The 21,881-nt window shown below is 36.6% G+C and overlaps 1 protein-coding gene across 1 annotated transcript in view; it reads right to left on the bottom strand.

Annotated features, from left to right (window-relative positions):
* Positions 1-396: 396 nt before the first annotated feature.
* The window catches only part of KCNB2 (potassium voltage-gated channel subfamily B member 2), a 194,427-nt gene continuing 172,942 nt past the window's right edge, over positions 397-21,881 (bottom strand). Inside the window, exon 3 of the mRNA XM_084511015.1 lies at positions 397-2,827. Within this exon, the coding sequence (XP_084367141.1) occupies positions 668-2,827 (2,160 nt within the window). The 3' untranslated portion in view covers positions 397-667. The remainder of the gene's footprint in view (positions 2,828-21,881) is intronic.

The following is a 21,881-nucleotide window of genomic DNA, read 5'->3' as shown; positions in this document are numbered from 1 at the left end:
AAAATACTGTAGTCCCTTAATTAACAGATATATCATGAGCTTTTTAACAGAAAGCAAGATATGTGAGATGCTTTAAGTAGAAGTTGCAATTTTGCAACATAAGTCTGTACAAAACCTCCAGGCAGCACGCTGTGAAGGAAGTACCTGTGTCCCAGGAAATTCTTTTTCCATAAATCCTTGTTAACAGTAGCTTTCCCCCCAACCCCAAACTATTTACATATATATGCATTTTGCAAGCTCGAAGCACCTTGTTTCACATCATTATGAATGCATGCATTGACATTTCATCCTTTCATGTGCAAATTCTAAAATTCGTTGTAACCAAGAAAACAAAAAAGTTAAAAGAGTTCAAAACCTGTCTACAATCATAAGTGAAAGGATCAAAAATGTCAGATGTTGCAGAACACTGGCTCCTAACAGAGCTCTCTTTATTTTATTCACTGTTCTTGAGTCAATTTTTTTCCTTTTTTTTTTTTTTTTTTTTTGTTTTCAATTTGTTACAAAAAGCAGTCTTATTTTTTTTAATTAAACAGTATTTAAACTAAACAATTCTTCATGCCATGCAAAAATAACATTTTATGCACTTTTTGAGGCTTTCCATGTTTTAGTTCATAGGCATTACTAACTGTGGCTTAAGAAACAGTATTTTTATTGCTCTTGTAACTAGTCACATGCTAGTTTCACGTGTGGGACAGTAACCAGTTTCTCCTGGACTTGAATGAATTTCTGGGGCAAATAAATGGTTTTCCATTTTGTGACCTTCTTGGTTACTGTCTTTCTTTACCTCACCCACAGCATGGTAAATGTCTTGAGTACAGTTGTGACTCATGCTTTTGGGTGAAGAGCTGACCTGTGGCTCCTCTCTTAAATGGTTGCCATCACCATGTTTATCCCCACAGCAATTTGTCTTGATATCCTGTTGTTTCTCATGTTTTATACCGTGTAACTCCATAAACTCTTCTTCTTCTCCAGTGTCTATTTCGGTGAAGCTTCTCCTTTCTTTTGAAGGGAAAGTGAAAATTTTTTGTTTGGGAAACAGAGGGGATGATTTTTTGGAAGATCCCTGACAAAGTCCTGGTGCGTCAGCACCAAGTAAAGGTCGTTCACCTTGGGGTGAATTTTCTTCCAGGAGAATGGTGCTGATGTGCTGAGGGGTAGCCTGGGTAAAGTCTGCTCCTGCCGTCACTGGCAGTGGCCTTGCAGTGCTAGGTGGCGTTTGTGGAGCACCACCTCTATTGTCTTTAAAATTAACCTTAAGGGATCTGGATTTTAATGGATTGCTACCTTTCAGAGAACTTTTGGGGCTTTCCATGGCAGTGTCAAAATGTAAGTGACCATGCAAAACAGCTTGGGATCCACTGCCATCACTAAGAGCTCTGTCAATTGGATTATAGTCAAAGGTGATATCTGTTGGAGAAAACATTCTGTCTTTTGTGAATGGTATAAACTGAGAACTCCTTACTCTTTGGTTGTCTTCTGGGTTAACAGAATCGGTTGGGAATCTCATTTGCAAGTGAGAGCTAGGAAACAAAGAAAGGGGAGACCTCTCCGTTTCTGTGAAGTCAGTGGCACAGCTGGCAAAGCTGTCAATACTGGATGTGCTTCTCATATCCGTTATGATGTCTGTAGGTCCGGGTGGCAACGGATCTCTCTGGCCTGTAACTTCTTCCATCTCTATTTCTTCTTCATACATGGGTGGCTTTGCTGACTGGTCTTGGTAACTGGCATTCAGATTAGGCTGAGACTGAGTTTTAGTAATTTCATTATATAGCATTTCCAATTTCTGGGCACTGAGGTGCTGTGGGCTGGAGGACGCTGCAGCATTGTTTAATTGCTCGTGGGAGTCTTGTTGACTAACTTCTTGGTATTTGTTGTCATAAGACTTGTTTGAACTTGTTTCAGACATTGTCCTTCTGGCCCATTTCCACCGGCTTGGGGAGAGGTGGTTGTCATCGACTGTCTCCTTCGGGTTAGCTGCTTCTCCAGGCTTACTTGGATCTACTGCTACATCTATCATTTCCATACTGCGAGCAAAGGCATCTTTCAGGTTCATGGAGACAATGCTGCCATTTCTTTTAGCTCGCTCAAGTGCTTCTCTCCTCTTAATTGCCTTCTCTTGTCTTTTCTGCTCCTTGTAAAACTCTGAGAAATTGTTCACAATAATTGGTATGGGCAGGGCTATGACCAGCACTCCAGCAATACAGCAAAGTCCTCCAACTATTTTACCTAACAAAGTCTTAGGATAAATGTCGCCGTATCCTACAGTAGTCATAGTAATTGTTGCCCACCAGAATGATGCAGGAATACTGGTAAATTTTGTAGCATCCTCATCCTTTTCAGCAAAGAATACAAGACTTGAAAATATCATTATTCCCATGGCTAAAAACAATATCAACAAGCCCAATTCATTGTAACTCCGCCTGAGAGTAAAACCTAAAGACTGAAGGCCTGTTGAATGTCTGGCAAGTTTAAGAATCCTTAAGATCCTCATAATACGAAATATCTGAACCACACGTCTGACGTTTTGGAACTGCAGTACACTTTTATTGGACTCTGTGAGGAAAATAGTGACATAGTATGGCAAGATAGCCAGTAAGTCAATGACATTTAATGGGCCTTTGAAGAATTTCCACTTATTTGGTGAGGACAGAAAACGCAAAAGGTACTCCATGGTAAACCAAGCAATACACACAGCTTCAACGTGTGCTAGCTGAGGGTTGTCATTTGGCTGCCCAAATTCATCTATTTCTTGAAGCTCTGGCAGTGTGTTAAGAGACAAAGCAATAGTGGACAGTACGATGAACAGAATGGACACAATGGCCAAAATCTGTAAAACAAAATAAACAATGTTTTGGTTAGACTGATGCAAGTGTATTTGTCAGGGTCTGTTTGTGTCAAATAAACTCAGAATGATGGAAGCTGTTTTGACTCTTGCATTCATTATTTGGTTTTAACGTTTTGATTTTTCCACAGAGAGAAAACATTAAAATCATCTAGACATGGTCAAAATCCTACTGTTTTACTGTCTGTGGTAAGCCAGTTCATTTCAGAAAGGCAAGCCATACCTCCTCTTACTATTTCTTAAATTACAAATGAAAGTAATATGTAGTGTTGCGAATTATCAAGTGAAGAATATAAAGTTCCTATCAATGTGCAGAACATTAATCTATTAGTTTTCTGCATGAAGTGTAATTATGTAAAACTGTATCCAATGCAGAGAAATGATTGGGTAATACAGTGTGTAAGCTGTCAGTTTAGTATGTGCATACCTTCCTAGTCATGCATTAATTTATGAGTCAAAAGCCAAAACTAAGAAAACAAGAGGTATTTTTCAGGGGACTAGGCCTGTCTAATTGCAATATCTGGACAAATTTTAGGTGTTACAAGAACTGAAGATATTGACTCTGAATTAGGTAGAGAGGATTAACACATTAGAAAGTACACAGTAGGAAGAGAGTAAACCCAGTTTCTCATAATCACTAAAATATGGAAGTAGATGAATATTTTATATTAATAATGCTTTGATTTCAGTCTCAGGAGATGGGTTCTATGAAATATGTTATCATTCATTTTGGTGAGTTTCAGGCATCTCATGCCTGATGCCCTGTCATGTTGCCCAGAATTGCTGGTCATCCTCATTTACAGAACCAATATTATGAAAACAAATAGATTTATCAGAGAACATAATGTTTTTATCACAAAGTTTGCTTATTCATATTCAAGGTAATATACATATAGACAACTTTGAGATGGTGTGCAAAGTGTTAAAGTGACGAGAAAACTATTATAACATTTTACTTGGATAAAAATACATTATTGCTTTGGTTAGGAGTCCTAAGTAAATCCAGGTTTTCATTAGAAATAATGAAATATTTTCTGTTTTAAAGCTCAGTTTAAGCTCATTCTTAAAAGCATTTGCTTTCATTTCTCAGAAATGATGCTGTTAAATCCATTTGGTGATGTTTTGTGTACTTCCAAGGACACACTAGGTCTGATAAAATTGCTGTGATACCCAACCAGAATGAGATGCAGCTGGGCAGACTGCAGGTGTCATTAGCATAAGGGAAGCGATTGGCCACAGCAGTGATAACAGTTCTAGAGATGGAAATGCCACCTCATTGTATCTGTGAGAAAAATAGCAGTAAGCCTGTTTCAGATGTGGGTTAATAAACACAAAGTTGGCTTTCTAAGCACAAACCAAAATTACTCATGAGGGTTCATATTTAGCGTCATGTACTTATGTGCTGTATTTATCCCTCTTCAGCTAAAAATAGTACAGAACAGGTAACACCTTTTATATTTTGAAGTGTTTCAGAAAGTTTTGCATTCCTCCCTTCCAGTGCTGCTTCTGCCATTTTTCTTTTGAGTCGTATTTATTAGGGGAATAAGATTCATTTATTCCTCCTGTCAGGTGAGGTGTGAACAAACTGTCTTCGTTCTTCAAACAGCCCATCCAGAAGACATATTCTGGTTCATCTGTGCTGTTTAGGGGGTCATACATCCTTTTAAAGCTTCTGCTACCCACAACAGAAAAAGAGGCCAATCTTAGTAAAGATTTTGTTAACATGATAAATAAAATGTGGGCAATAACACTGAACACATAGGCAAGGCTGAATAATGGAATTTGTGATGGCCTGTAGCCAGGGCAGAGGCAGACAAAAGGAAACACTATTGTGGAGCAACAACTGCCATCCAGACTGTGAAAGTTGGCTGTATCACATTTCACTGTGAAAAGGTTTGATGCTTAAATAAAGTATAGTAGGTTCTCCACTTCAATGAAATTACTGTGAAATAAATAGTGCATGCTTGAGTTCTCTAACCTACTCAATAATATAATTATGCTTTCAAAATTCAAAGAACAAATAAACACATACTAAGCATGGCACAGATCTGAATTGTTGAGCTTGCAGTTTCTGTCAGTCAAACTGATGGCTTCCTCATTTTGGCCTGCATCAGCATGTTAATAATAGTATGGAAAAAAAAAAGTTGTAGAATACAAGGACAATTATTTGACATGCATTGTTCTTAGAAAATAAAATCATGAGAACACAGCAATCTGATTGTCATCACATTGATTTTAATTAGGAAACACTGGTCTTTCAAAGTCTCTCATATGGAATTTATTTTATGCCTAAATATTCACCAGCATACAAAAGATCCTAGGAAAGAGGTGAGTCACTTTATAGCACCCCTTCTTTCACTGTGTGACAGTGTTAAAATTGCATACAAGACAGGTTATTGCATAGGTCTTGAATATATAATTTGCATGTCCAGAGTTGCTACCCAGAGTATTTCATTGACAATAACTAGCTATTTGTTCAAGCCATGCATTCAGATGGTGGCAGCATGCAAATCTGAACTCTGCCAGCTCTTCTAATAAAATATACACAATAACAAGCCTGAGATTTTTAGTGTTTTATATATATAGAAGCCCAGAATGGTTTGGGTTGGAATGAACCTTAAAAATCACCTAGTTCCAACTCCCTGCCATGGGCAGAGACACCTCCCACCAGACCAGGCTTCTCCAAGCCCCATCCAGCCTGGCCTTGAACACCTCCAGGGATGGGGTATCCACAGCTTCTCTGGGCAATCTGTTCCAGTGCCTCACCACCCTCTGAGTGATGAATTTCCTCCTAACATCTAATCTAAATCACCCCTCATTTAGTTTAAAGTCATTCCACTTTGTCCTATCACTACATTCCCTGATTCAGACTCCCTCCCCAGCTTTCCTGCAGGCCCCCTTTAGGTACTGGAAGACCACTGTAAGGTGAGCCTTCTCCAGAGCCTTCTCCAGGCTGAACAAACCTAACTCCCTCAGCCTGTCTTCGTAAGAGAGGTGCTCCAGCCCTCTGATCATCCTTGTGATCCTCCTCTGGACTTTCTCAAAAGATGTTGAAGTCTTTATACTTGGAGTGCCCAAACCTGAACACAAGGTGACTACAGCATGAGGTCTTACAAGAGTGGAGTAGAGGGAGAGAATCAGTCCCTTGATATTATCTGTAAGTATGATGTAAGTACCATTGGGGAAAACATACAGCAAAGGAAAGTGCATTGGTTTATTCTGCTTCTAGAATCTCAAACTTTCATTTGTCTGAGACTTTGTTCTGTAATTAAAGTTCTGCATGAATCACACACAGCATGTTTTAATTATTGCAATTGATTAAATTTTCTAAGTCATTAGACAAAGAGTGACAGAGAATCAGTACAAAGAACAATAGCAACTATGAGAAGAAGAGGAAGTGGTTCTCTTTTCTGAGTCTACACTGCAGATTGCATTTTCCTGGTAAATCCCCATTGAACAGATGTAGTTTATACCAACAGAAGCACTGAGTTTATAAGAAAGGTCTGTAGCAATCTGCTAGGCTAGCTATGCTGATACAGAATAATAATAATATAATAATAATAATAATATTAATAAAAACAATCCTCTGATTAGATCTTTGTTAGCAAAACTTCCTGTCTGCTAGGACATGTTTCTGGAACTGTATTCTGGACTGAAATGCCTTGAAAATTTTGTGCACTTCAGGTAATCAATCCATGATAACAGCTTAGCAATTCTTGACAAGTTATTTCTAATTTGCACTTCAGAAAATAAACAATATTCTGCTTAAGTAAGTTATTCTGGCATCTTATGTCATTTAGCTATGGTTCTACAAAAACACATTAAAAATTCAACTCTTATTAAACTTTAAAAATATTTCCTTATAAATTGCAAAAAGTTTCCAGAAGAATGGACATGCTGAAAGTCCTTCCTTATGAGCTGAGTATAAGGCATTTGAATCTACTGCTGATTAAATGAGTAAAACATCCCTTAACAGGCTTCTCCAGATAATGTTGTTTCTCTTTTTTGGGTGTCAGGGAGTGGTAACAGTCTTCTGAAAACTGAGTGGTTTTCCAATATTAAATTGTGACTAAAACTCAGCTTTTTTTTGTGTGCATCCAAGCAATATACTTTCTCATCTCATCACTCAGTATTGCAAGCACTGTGAGGACTTCTGCATAGAAAGAGCATACAAACTGAGGCAGAAGATAAAGATAATAATAGAACAGGCTTCAAATTGCTCCTTGCAGTTCCGCAACAACTAACACTATGAAAAGGCTTCTGACATAATCAAGACACCAGTGCAATTGTTATATAAAGCAGAGAAAAAGTATACATTAAGTTCACACTTGGGGAAAATTCACTTGAGCCATATCTAACAGCCAAGGCAGTATATTTGATTAATACAGGTTTCAAACTGTAATTAAGTTAAAACAGCATTAGCAATGTTTCCTAAATTTTTATTCCAGGGTAGGATCTAGACCATTTAAGTAACAGATGACAATAAAGTTTCATTACTTTTCAGATCTGAGTTTGCATAGGCACTGAAGTTTATCAAGCCATTACATATTCTTCTCCTTCTGCATCTAAATTTATGACATTATCTTCTTTTAAAGCATTCTGGCAGTATCTTTAGCTCTGGCTTTAGAAAAGCAGAAAAGACAAAGAGTCATTGTTCAGCTCCTTAAAGACTTATAAGCAAACTGTTATTTTTGGAGAACTAATCAAGTTTCCTGGGCACTTAGCTATAGTTGCCTATATATTCTCAGAAGTGTTTGCTCTTGGGATAAGTGTGTTTAGATCTCAATTTGGGCAGATAGATAGATGAAGCTGGTTTAGGTTCTTCAGAGAAACCCGTAGCCAGAAAACCATGCTGTATCTTGTACAAAATTGTCCTTAGCCAGTCACAGGGCTCCCAGCTTCCTTTGCAGTTCTGTTACAGTTATATTACAATTATGTTTGTAGTTATGCAAACCATCACTACAAATGGAAAATTTCCACTATTTATGCATATCTACCCTTTCGGAGTACACCTTTCATCTCTTTCTACTTCTATAGCATAACCTCTGGTTTCAGATGCCAGGAACAGGTCTAACAGTCCACATAGACTACAGTGTTTAATTCTTGAAAAATATGATGGAGGAGAGGGGAATAATTTAACAGAACAACATGAATTTAATTCATCTTACAGCTCAATCACAATTGCCCTTTCAAGAACATATCAGATAATGGCTCTGACAACATGTGTAATCACTGAACAGCTTCTCTCTGCTACTCTTGATCTCTTTCCTTGATGACATTATTTAGAATTCTGACCTTTCATTTCCTCTTTTCCATGGATCATTATTATTAATATTTTTAAGGACTCCATCTGAATGATCTGCATTGATCTTTCGGGGATATTCATTAAGCCTGACATTAGCTCTTCTTGTTGTACTCATCTGGGGACTAAGTGATGCGCAGTCTTTTCTTTTGTCTCTTTGCACTGGGATGAATGTCACCTTAAAAGCTTAGGGTAGAAATGCTCATCTGGGAGATTTTCACTGAAGATTTCTTGTCTAGCTCCATGTATACTCCCTATCATATCCTCAGCTATGAGAAGTGACTGCTATTTCACCAGTAGATGAGCCGCCACTCATCTGTCTTCAGCTCAGCCTGACAGAAGCAAGTTCTCAATAAGCTAGTGAATTCAAGTACTTCTAGACGCTTATTCATGGTTCGATGAAGTTCAATGGTGGCTCCACCTGAGTAGTCACTTCTTAAGTGGCATGTGTTCAGGGATGGGCTGTACTGCACAGACTAGGAACCAACACCTGTTGTAATGAAGATGAGGGCAGGTAGTCAACAGGACAGCCACTTCTGCAAAATGACCTGACCTTCAGGTCCCGCAGGTCTGAGGAGTAGCTGTTTGCTGCATACTAATTTCAGTATGTATGGGAGACTAATGATGATAAAACAATCATGATCTCAATGATGATAATAAGTCTAGCAGAAGAAAGAGTAATCAGTTTTAGGTGAGATTTTACCATTAGGTCATTGAAACCTCTTAGCACAGTTATATTTGAGCTAGGTATTTTAAAACCAGCTTATACTACTAGCTCAGGTCTACCTGAGCTGGAAGAATACTACTGCCTTGGCATAATTTTTCCTTCAGAATTTCAATCATGAAGCCTTTCTGTGTAACTGATATCCTTTCCTGCTTGAGAGCCCTGCATGAACTCATTTTTCTTTCCACAAAGTCTTACCATGTCTACTGGTCTTCCACGTTGTGTTGAACTTTCCATTCCATAGACTAGTATTTGCCTTAGAAGACCTAGATCCTCAGAGAGGATAAATCTGCTTAGGGAACGTTCCCATTTTACGTAGCCTGGTGTACTTCTGGTTTAAACTAACAGTAACAAAAATGCATTTCTCCTGCATTCTGTCACAGGTAAATTACTGCTTTTTGCATTAATGCTATTCAGATAACAGTAACAGAATATGTCTTTCCTGCACTCTGTGGTGGCCAAACTGAATTTACTTACAGACTTAATTATTCTTTTAAGGAAGAAAGACTTTAGGGTTTGCACCACCTAGAATTTCAGCATCAAGATTTAGTAAAATGTGGCTTTGTCCACTTGATTGTGGCTGAATACAGAGGTCGTTTGGTATAAGCCAATCTTCCCATGGATAACATGGGAAAATGAGGGCCCAGGGAGTATGAACTGAGCCTGTGTGCATCTGAATATGGAGACCATTAAAGTTCACTAGAACACTAGTGGCGTATTAGGTACATAGTAGAAAATCAAGTACATATCCTTAAAATTTACTGAATATATTTATGTGCTGGTTTTACTCAGCTGGACAGCCAAGCTCCACCACAATCAGTGGCAACACAGGCCTGAAGAAACCTGCTGTAAGTGATTATGAGCATGACATGAGGATGATACTTGAGGGACCTGTTTGGCAAATATCAGAGACCTTAAGTAGTCACAGATGAAGGCTCTCTACACAGCCTGGGAAGAAGCGTATTTATTCAGTTCAGCGTGAATGGAGACAACCCTGAGTACTGTTTATTTAACGCAATGCCACTCAGAATTTCTTGGATTTGCTAACAAAGATTAAGAGCCATATTGAGTCAGTTCTAATATTTTTTGTAGAATAGCAAAAGGCCATCTCAGCTGGATGCTTGAAATCAATTATGTCACGATAAATAGCATTTTTCCCACTACTTCTTAATGCTTCTTAATGTAGAAGAGCTAGCAGATCCAGAGCTGGTGGAAGTTAATGGGAATTGCTGCTACTGCTTTTCTTTTTTTCTTTTTTTATTTTTTTTTTGTAGGATTTGCATAAATCCATGAATTTTTCAGTCATTATTGAAAGCAGTGGAGCTAGTACTTGCTCATAATTATTATGCAACTATTTTAATCAATTCGTTGATTTTGTATAGGTGAAAATATAAAGTATATCTAGCAAAAGTTTTATTTGCTTTATAAGAGTGGGAGGGATTTAATTCCACATTACAGATAAACACACAAAAAATAACTTCAGGAGTCATGCTAAAGGCTTTATAAAATAATTTCATGTCTGCAGAGCTTTTTGCCAGTTTCATTTGACCTCCCTAAATTTCGTTTAGGGTTTCAAAACTTTTTCAAAAGCAAAGCAAAGCAAACCAAGCCAAACCTCCCCCCTCCCTCCCCTAACAAACTGAAGAGGCAGGATGCTCCGCGACTCTGCTCTCCATCCAGCAGCTGGGCTGACGGTCAGCTCCAGGGAAGCGAGGGGAGGTTGGAAGAGGAGCCGCGGGGCGCGGGCAGGGGCGGGGAGCTGTCCCCTGCCGCAGTGCTGAATGCGGGCAGAGGCAAGAATCATCGAATGGCTCAGGTTGGAAGGGACCTTAAAGGTCATCTAACTCCAACCCCCTGCCATAGACAGGGACCCGAACCACTAGATCAGGTTGCCCAAAGCCCCATCCAACCTGGCCTTGAACACCTCCAAGGATGGGACATCCACAGCTTCTCTGGGCAACCTGTTCCAGTGCCTCACCATCTTCTGAGTGAAGAATTCCAAGAGTGAGCTATTGTGATGCACCCACTTACACTGCAGAACCATTTTATGCTATCACCTCAAATAGAGGAAAGTATGGAAAATAAAACATTTACAAAGATGATACTGGAATAAAACAAACCAAACCAAAACAACAACAACAACCAAACAAAATAAAAAACAAACAGATAATGCTGGCACAATATTTCTCAGACAAAATACCGTTGAAGTAGGTTGTGAAATGTCTCCAGGGGTAAGAGATGTCTTTTTACTATGTGTTAATAAATAGGCTATTAATAAGCTGGCAAAACTGTAATTGTTTTGCTCCAAATGTGGTGGAGCTAAACAAACATGAGCAATGAAAAATAAAACAAAATGAATAGCTTAGCTCTAAGAACTTTTGGTTCAATCTCCATATTGGGAGGAATCCTCAGATCTGGTGTACTCAGATCTGCTTATTTTGATATTATTAATTTTGATGTTAACATATACCTTAAAACATAAAGTTGTATGTAACTGTTTTCAAAAAGAGATACTATGAAAACTGAAAATTCATTTTCTTGGTTGTCACTGTTTGTATTTATCATTTAGTTTTAATGAAATTTGTCTCCAGTTGAGACCTCATATTATTAACCTGGAGTGTACGCTCAAATCTAATTTGCTGACAACCATGTTATGATTATTGCTAAAATATCCTCCTTCTATTATCTTTCTACCATTGTCTGAAACTGTCTTTTAGCAATTTAATACAGTGAGCAGGGATGACCTCCCACCTGAAGACTGCTGTTATCTATCAAAGAGATTTGCTAGTCAGCCGTATTTGAAATTATGACAGGCACAGAAGCCAGACGTAATCTTTACTCACACTTTTAAAATAGTTTTTCTATCTTGGCTTCATGTCAACTTCTATATATATGTCAGAACTGCAGCTCTATATAAAATGTCTACATCAATCTATAGTTTTATATAAAGAGTATGCCAATATTTCCCCACGCTTGTGTTATCAGAGAAATTGTTAGGGAAATGAATATAGTGTGTTGCTGTCTCCTTTGCGATATAGTCATGTGTAGTTAAAGGCCTACAAATTTTATCTATCTTCTTCTACTTTTTTTTTTTTTTTTTTTCTCCTAACTGTAAGGTGCCTCTCCTTTCTTTCTCTCTTTTCCATACGAACATTTTAGACTTCTACACGAAATATACACTATATGATACATCTTCTCATTAGAATAGAATAGAATAGAACAGAACAGAACAGAACAGAACAGAACAGAACAGAACAGAATAGTTCAGTTGGAAGAGACCTTCAAAGATCATCTAGTCCAACTGCCTGACCTCTTCAGGGCTAAGCTCATTTTTATGATATTAAAAATATTAGCTATAGCTTCAACAGAAATATATTAATCTTTCATATAATATCATATGTTTGAGGATACCATCACATTCCAGCACATGTTGCTTTATTAGTTACATATATTTCATGCCTCTAAGACTTTGCCCATAACAATGGGGACTATGGACTTATAATAATTAAACAAACAAAATAAATAAATAAATAAAGTGGATGTTAATAAATAGATCTGTTTATTAGCCTTTCATTTTTGTATTTCCTGGAAAGAATAAATTCTATCCTACAGAGAGAAATTGCCATATATATATTTTCCACTCACAACCTAAAGGACTTAATTCACTGTGGGGTTTTCAGCTCTCTGAATTAATACAATTTGCAAATTGTAAATACAAATTTGCAAATACAAATATATCTAAAAGGAACTTTGATTTAACTTAAGAGTCAAGTCCTGATATATAATATTTTTGTTTTATGTCTATCTTTTTACAAATCTTTAAAGAATATTATACTGCAGGTAATTGATATCTTTTCAGTATATTTTATTAAAATATATTTAGTATGATTTAATTTGTTTTACAGTATGTTTCTAAGTATACAACAATCTTACCAAAGCATACTGATAGCACAGTCATCAAATAACGCGATTACTTGATAATTCCTTTCTAACTTCCCTATGATAGAAGGAACTTCTTAACCATTCAATCTCATGCTGACATTTTAAAGATTTTTTTTTCCTCCTGTCTCTGGTTCACTGCATTATGATTTTCATTAAGTTTTAAAGCCTAGAATCTCTTTTCTTAAATAAAACCCTAAAAGTTAAATACACTATTAAGGAAAATTAATTCTAAGAGATGAGAAAATATGCATCAGATTAAATAAGATTCTAGTCTTAATCCAACCATTAAAGAAACAAAATTGATTTAGTCATATGTAGATGTACTGTGAAAATTTCCTACCACATTCAGCACCAGAAAAATAAATTACTGCGAAGCAAAATTGACCACTTGGGAAACGAGAATAAACCAAGCAGTTAGTAAAGCCAAAGTATTATGTAAACATAAAACAAAAGGTAGCATTCAGAGCATTCTACATTGCACACTGAGGCAGAACATAAGCCTGTTTAGACTAGTTCTAAACAAACCATCAAGGACAGCAAAAACAATGAAGTTGTCACAGAACAGAATCTGTGTTTCTTGCATAAAATATTAAGCAGCTTAAGTATCAGCATCATCAAAAATCAGATGGCAAACTTGAGTAAGTGCTGTTGGAGTAACATTACAACACACAGCAGTCTGCTGAATACATTCATGGAACTCAATCTCTGATATTCCCTACCACAAATCATTTAAGGAACCTGAATGTTGGATCTTTTGTAACTGTTTGCATTATTCTTGTTGCTGTTTGAAAGGATGTAACTCAGGAAGCATGGGTTTTACCACTATTAAGTAAAATTGCACTCTGAAGCTTTAAGCACCTTAGTGGAAACAGGATACTTAAAATAAGGCCTAAGACAGCCATAGATTCAGAGAGCCTCTGAAGGTGTAGTAAATATTTGAGTACCCTATCAAATGATGTAAATGAGGTATAATCAGATCTAATTGCTGATAACTGGTAGTGAATTTAGTGTTAATCGTCTTCTAATCATTCAACTTCAGCAGCTATGGAATTCCAAACATTTAGGAAAAGATACAGTCAGAATCTTTATAAATTCATGCAGAGTTTAGCCAACCTTTATTCCAAATGAGGAGCTTGACATTGTTGTGCTGCTTTGGTCTTCTTTTTAACCACGGAGAAACAGTCCTGGTAGAGCTATCATGAAAAGACTCATGGGATGAATCTGGGAACAGTGCTAGGTATTTTGAGTAGAATTCCTTGCCTTCTTTTTCAAGTTTGTCATTGATGTGGTTAAGAATGTTAAAGCTGTGCTGCCAGGAGTTTCATCTCCCACTGTGGCTACGCAGACAAGATGTGCAAGGATAGGCATAGATTAAGAACAGTTCTTTGGCTGAGTTAGACATTAAGCAAAGGGCTAAGTATTTCAACCTCAGGAAAGATTTACAAAGCCATGCCAAGATAGCCATTACAGCAAACAGGATGACAGATAGGCATGGTAGAGACCGACACCCCAAGTGACATCTGATAGCACAAGAGGGACTGAATTATGCCCTAAACTGTTCAGATTCTTTCTCTATATAGTCAGAATTTAACTGAAGCTGCAGAAAGTTAGTATGAAGTCATAACTATGCATTTGTGATTCTTTTGTAGGGTATGTACAATCTTTATTGGATAATCATGCTCTATTCCTACATAAGCCAACATTCTGATTTTGTTCATTGTATGATCATGTTTTAAATTAGAAAATTTATTTAAGCCATTTGGAATATGGTATTTTGAAAATGCATAATAAACATTCCCCAGATAAAATGACCTAGAGGAGGTATAAAATGCAAATGTTGGTTCTACCGTTTCAAGCCTTTTTAAACCATTTTCAAGCCTTTATTATTTATTTATTTATTTATTTCAAGCCTTATGTATTCTGATGTATCCTGTAGCACGTTCACAGTGTACCAATGCTCTTTAAACAAATATATAGAAGTCCTCACATCACGTTTTGAAAGGTGAAGTGGTAATGTTATGAAGATCTGATTCACAAAATATATTATCTATTATTAAATTATTATTATAAGGTACTGCTCATGCTGCTGTGAGCTCAGACTAGCTACATACTAGATAGAAAAATGCCTACAAGTTACATGAACAAGTTTAGGGCCATAATTTAGACTCAGATTTTAGCAGGCATAATCTGGGCAGGTGCTGAATAGGGTGTTCTAGGAATGTCCATTTTTTCCTATGAGGTAGGCCAGAAACTGGCTGAATATTCACTGTTCTGCAGAGAAGGCAAGTTTTGTCTAGTTTCGTATAAATCTCTATTCAAACACTCATATATAATCTCTCTTCAAACACTCATATTCTACCTGTGCCATGGAGCCTGGTTTTGTTCTCAGGAAATCAAAGGAAATTTTGCTATTGCCTTCAACCAGAGTACTCAAATGGAATTTGGATACCTTGATAAGAGTTATTTGGAATGTGTTGATCCCCAAGGGAAGAAGGCTGCCTATTTAAAGGAAAACATATTTTGGACATCAGTAGTGGAGCGAGGAGGCAAAGGAAGTCTGACAAGCCTTAATCTAGCATTCCACAAAAGGTATTTTGGTGTTTTTCCTATTTTGTGTTTTAGCCAGTAGATGTCTCTGTTTTATCATGCAGCTATTGACAAGGACACAGTATTCCTGTTGTCACAACATATATTTAGTAAAAAACATTTTTTTTTTCCTATGGAATGAATATAGACGAATGTAAAAATACTTATTTAATGCTCTTGGCATAGCCTGCTGATTTTCTGACCGACCAAAGCCCCTGGAAGCTTAGGCAAGAGCTCTGTCTGCTAAGCAACTTTGAAAATCATCCTTATGGAAATGTCCCATAGGATTTTAAAAGGACAAAAGATGAATTGAAGGGATTATATGGACATTCATCTAAAAAATTAATAACTTTATTACAGCATTCTTTATCACATGGGAAGGCTCTCTCAAGCAGCGTATAGAACAGTATAGAGTATTCTATTTCTACTCAATGCCTCAGGAAAATTCCAAGATGTGATAGATGAATTATCTTCTCTGCTTCATGAATGTGTAAGATAATATTATTTCAGTATCTGTAACTATCAAGAATAATAATGTAGATGATTTGAAACATTCACACACAAATTGAATATCAGGGATGCAATTCTGTTCAGACATTTATGCTTTCCTCATCATTGAGAAACAATTAAGATATACATATATAGTCATTTTAAAGTCTTTACAGAAGGGATCACTAGTTTTAAAATTATATTTAATTTAATTTTAAGCATATATAAAAATTAGATATAATTTCAGAAAGTATTACTTCTTGAATTTCATGAATTTCAGCAAGCTGTTGGGATTTGTGATTGTGCCACTTACTAATTATATTGCATAAGTATATTACCCTGGAGGAGAAAAAACATTGCTTAGTTTAGGTGGTAGATGTGCCCTCATGAATCAAGACGTTCTCTCCAGCTGGAGGGAGCACTGCATCAAGGAAATACAATGCATTACAGAGTTCTCCCACATGTTCACACTTTCACACCCTGTGGCTGTTTCTTCACCTGTTAAGTGGAGCCTAAGGAGAGCTAGTTTTCAGTCTACATTTATACTCTGAATGCACTGTGATGAGAGCTGTGGAAAGCCAATCTCTAAATGCCATTAGTCCTGTGCTACTGGTTCGGCCTCCTCACAATGTGACCATTTCTGGGAGCCAAGCAGAATATGAAGTGGTAGAGAGAAATATAAGGTCTTAACCTGAAATGAGTTACTGTTAGAAACCAGTGTTCCCCAGATGTATGGACAATAAGGAGCTGATTGCAGAAGGGGAAATAAGTGTTGAATAGCAGCAAAAGGAGGTCCCAAATGTCTGCCGAATCTTCCTGATTGTCAAACTGACTTCCAGGCCACAGAAACCCCAGCAGTTTCCATGGCTGCATGTATACAGCAAAGTTTCTACAGTTCACTCAAACTTAAGAAATAAACCTGAAAATAAATTTGTCAGGTATTAACTGTTACAATACAGCTACTTGCAGCATGACTATGGACAATAAAAGTCATCCTCAAAGAACCCTTGAGCAGGGCACAAATACATAATACTCTAGGTGTTCCCAAGGAAATAACTTTCCTAGGTGACAATTTCATAATACACACATATTCTTTCTTTTAACTGCCAGCACCTGCCAATTTATGATAAAGACTTGGAATGGAGGCTTTGGAGTATTTACAACTGCTTGTATCTACACAGAAATTATGCAGAGGCCTATTTCCACTTCCTGAAAGCCATATAACAAAGACTACCACCAACAAAAAATCAAGAATTTACTGTAAGGGCAATGATACTCTACATTTTGCATGTCTTTATGATAAGGGGTAGCATTGCATGAGGAAGTTATAAAGACAAAAAATTGTGCTATTATTTCATCAGAAGTTCTAATTAAAACAGAGTAAATATTTTCTTATTTATTTATTTACGTATTTATTTATTGACTTCTAGTACTTTATAAAGTCAGTACTGTCAGTACTTGAAAAGGAAAGTATAATTCAGGTAGCAGTAAATTACACCTGGAATAAACAGGATCCACTGTGTATAAAGAATATATGTAATACACTGTACGTGGTGTTACATATGATATCTCTTAGATGCAAACATACACCTATGTTCTTTCAAAAGGATTATTTACTATCGATCTTGCAGATTGAAATTGCTTCTGCTTTACTCTGTGTCCTTCATGTCCAACTATTTTTTATAAAAAGTGTAATGAGAAACATATTTTTTTTAACAGGAAAATACCTTTTTTACTATACCTGTAAGCAAACAGACATTGATATATTTCACTGCTATTAATAGAAATGTGGCAACGGCACCATGGCTGTGGTTTGCTTTTTGCAAAATGATTTATCTTGTAGTCATGGAAGTACATACTCCTATAATTGTCCCATGCTTCTCTGAAGGTTTAGAATTGGGAAGGAGGTGATTTGTTGCCTTCAGTACAATGTTTGACATGACAGAAAAGTTGATGTTAGTCTGAAAGCAAGTAAGTGCCAATACTGCCTTTGCTGTCATATAAGATGCAGAAATTCATGTGATGGGGAGATTACAAACTCAAAGCATAGGAATAATGAGGTGCTCCTCAAAATTTGGGATCTTGAGTTGTGAAATTAATTTTTCAACATCTAAGAAAACATTCCTCATCTTTGAGCTCTTGCTTATCTCACCTCTAACAGATCCTACAATATCTCAACTTCTATCTTAATGGTAATATTTCAAAAGCAATCTCTTTTCAAAAACAATATGGGAATATGGGTTTTTATTAATTTACAGTGATTTGGGGAAATATACCTTCCTCCATTAGCCCCAACATCACAGTCTGAGGATACATACATGTATACGTTCAAATAACTACCTCTCTGTTTTGTTTAGAGGTCTTAGTTCACTTCAAGATTCTTTCTGGAGGCAGGTAATCACTTCCCTCTGAAATGAATCCAATTTTCTTGATAATATACTCAAAAAGAGCAATATGAACAAAACACTGAAGTCTAAAAGCAGGAACATGGACCTTTAGACTAAATTTGGTCATGACATCCATCCCTGCACAGAGCTCTTTTGCTGTAGATGCCCCTACTGGCACCACTAAAAATGACGTATTCTTTCAGGGGATGAGGTTGTCTATATGCTCATGCTGAGCCAAGACAGACATTTTCATCACTGTCAAAAACACATTTTCAAATGTACATGTTATAGCTAGAATCTGGCACTGTATCTGATTTATAAGAGAAAGTACTCATATAGTAACTGTGTGATGTTACTGTGCATATTTAATGCATCTGTTGGGGGAAGCATACTATATGTAACTCAACAAGATAAAAAGCAATTTCTATGGATTTTTATCAGCAGGAGGCTTGTTTCAGAGCAGCATGATTTGGGTAAGAAATTCCCCTAAAGGCATGAGAAATCGTAAAACAGGAATGCAGTTTCCAAATCTCTCTCCATGGAAATCAGAGATCCAAACAGTAAAATGGTGCCAAGCAGAGAAAGCGAGTAACAGATGCACTTCCATTTCCTCATCCTTCTACTTACAGTTAGTCTTGCAATATGATGAACATCAATGTTAACATGAAAACATGCAAAATAAATCACATTAAAAATGTTAAGCATAAACAACATCAGTAGGGTTGCTAGCTGCACACTGAATCTGAAAGCTGAGTTGAAAGAGATTAAGTCAACCATCACATCAAAGGAAAGCATGGCTCATCTAAAATACCCTATCAGCCAGAAAAAGACACAGTTCCCTCCCCAACAGAAAACATTGTTCTTTTATTAAAATTAATATAGTTTCTAACTCTGAGGCTGAAAAGAAAAGCAATATTTATTTTGGAGTTTCCAATTGCTTTTGAACTTGACAAATGAGTTAAATTATTTGCTTATCAGATTTAGTTTAAGAATGAATTGCATATTTTTTTCCAGATGGTGTTACTTTTGATAAACTGTTTCATCAATTTTCCATTAGTGTAAGTCAGTCTTGGTAGTAATTACTAAAGCAGTGGCATCATATTAACCTCCTTGTACTAGAAGTTGGGATTAACATATTATTACTTAAGCAACATGGTCCATTGTTGACAAGAGATTAACCTGTAGAATGCTGTGCCACCTGTGAATGAATCTACTGCATCTGGTCTTGTATATTTTAAGTAGTGCACAAATCCTTATCCAGATCCACAGAACAGAGCTGGCATTCGCTTGCTAACATCATGAGCCAAAGGCCCATGTAAACAAGGTGTCAGGGATCCAAAACACTACTGCAGTTTTCTGTATCTTAAACCAGCTCAAAAGGCTGAACTTTCAGCTGTTTCTTAAGTTTTCTATTTGTGCACTCTCTACAATAATTACTATATTTTTGTATGAGGTGGTAAATTTCAAGTTCTTTTGATTTGTTAAAGCATAGAAATTAGAGATAGATAAGACCTATTAAGACATGGAGATTAATGCTCTGATAACATCACAGAAATTAATTTGCCTTTTGCTGTCCAACAATGCTGGAATTGACAATATATCTAAAACAAGAATATATTTTTGTAGCTGAAACATTATCACTATAATATGTATATTTTTTGATCCATAATTTATGCACCAATATAAGCTTTGAAATCTGATCACCGCAGTAACCCCAGCTGTAATAGTCTCATTGCTTTAAGCTAAAATCTTCTAGAAAGGTTTAAAAAATGGCTTGGTAGAATTATGGTGGCAAGTAGTTCAATTTTAAATTCATTGACTGAAACAGTTTCTGTCTGGTTTAAATTGCTATCTTTTTATTTATTTATTTATTTTTAATTGAACTAGTAGTTAGACATTGCAAGGTAGAAAAGAAGCAGCAAGTATATAAGCATAGACAGCTTATAGAAAATACTGACTTTTCCTTCCTTCCTTCCTTCCTTCCTTCCTTCCTTCCTTCCTTCCTTCCTTCCTTCCTTCCTTCCTTCCTTCCTTCCTTCCTTCCTTCCTTCCTTCCTTCCTTCCTTCCTTCCTTCCTTCCTTCCTTCCTTCCTTCCTTCCTTCCTTCCTTTTAAAGGTAACATGTCAGGAGTATCATGGGAATAAATTCATGAAAATAATTTGTTCTGCATAATTATTGCCTTAAGCTTTGATGGCCCATGGGTTACCAGAATTTACAGTTAGGTTCTGAAATTGAAAACTAGATGTCAAGAGTTAGCCTTTCTAGGTACAAGCTGTTTAATTTTTGAGAGAATCAAATGCAAAGTGCTCCTGGTGGAGGGCCATGGAATATCACGTCTACTGCATCATTTTTCCTAGCTCTAAATTTCCAAATATAAAACTTCTACTTAAAACCTCATGTACAATAGCTCCCAACTTTGCATTGGTCTTATGAGGATCAATTAATTCTGTTTGGCATTCAGTAAACTTTCAGAGATCAATTCCCATTTAAATCAAAGAACCTACACACCATTTAGAACCTTATCCACTCTCTTTCGTACAAAAGAATAAAAGATGGGGTGTTACTGTTAATGTCCTACCATGCAAGCACTCAAATGTGTGTAGGCCACAGTCTAAGTCTCTGCATTGTTGCTATCAGTTTTTGAGTGGTTTGGGGAATGATACCACACTGGACCATTATCATTATCAACTATTATCATTAGCCACAACTCCACCATCTCTCTAAAGTAGTGGTTCACATGACATGATTTTGTAGCATTGGATAATCTCTTTTCTTTATAACTTATTATTTACTACTATTCACATTGCATTGCAGGGAGAATGTAATTCACTTTAAATTGGACTCTTTACAGACAATTGGCAGACTCCTGTCTGGGTCTAAATTAAGCCTGATACAAAATGAACAAAATTAAAAAAATAAAGAAAGATAGAAAGACGGGAACACTACCCTTACTGGTCAAAGCTTAATAACACATATTATATACTTTGTATGGTTTTTGTATGAGTGCCTTTAGATGGAATGAGTTCCTTTATGAGTTCTGAGCACTACGTAATGTTAAGCACTCATGGTTAAAAAATACAATTATTTTCTGTGATCATTATATTTACATATGATTTGTATATGCAAGGCCTGTTTGTAATCATAAGAAAGGTAAAAGTGCTCTTAGATTAAATGAGGTTATTACATTAATAAGAATTTTCTCTTTGTCACAATGAATTAGAGTCCTCAAATACAAGGAAAAGGCTTTAGATGGGTAAACACTGATCCAGAGTTTCCTAAGATCAGCCAGTGAGGGTGTGTTATGTTAATTCTCTTCACTTTCTCCCACACCTCTGACAAATAGCAGATAACATTTCCAACTACTGTTTGACTGTTCATTCCTTCCCTTTTGAAAGGCACTTGTTCGCAGAAGTTTTGCCGAAAACATGAAAACATGAATAATGTATTTATTTTAGGTATCTTTCATGGGAGAAGGGAGCTGTAAGTATCCCATCTGAAGAAAAGCCTCTTAACAAACTGTAAATCATCATTCTCCTCTGCTCCCCAGTAGCCTGCCAAGCTGGAAGACTTACAGTAATAGTTATTCTCACTGAACCATCTTTTCACTA

Source organism: Aythya ferina, assembly GCF_964211825.1.
Source record: "Aythya ferina genome assembly, chromosome: 2".
NCBI lineage: Eukaryota > Metazoa > Chordata > Aves > Anseriformes > Anatidae > Aythya > Aythya ferina.
The sequence above is the reverse complement of the archived record's forward strand: the minus strand, read 5'-3'. Positions and strand labels throughout refer to the sequence as shown.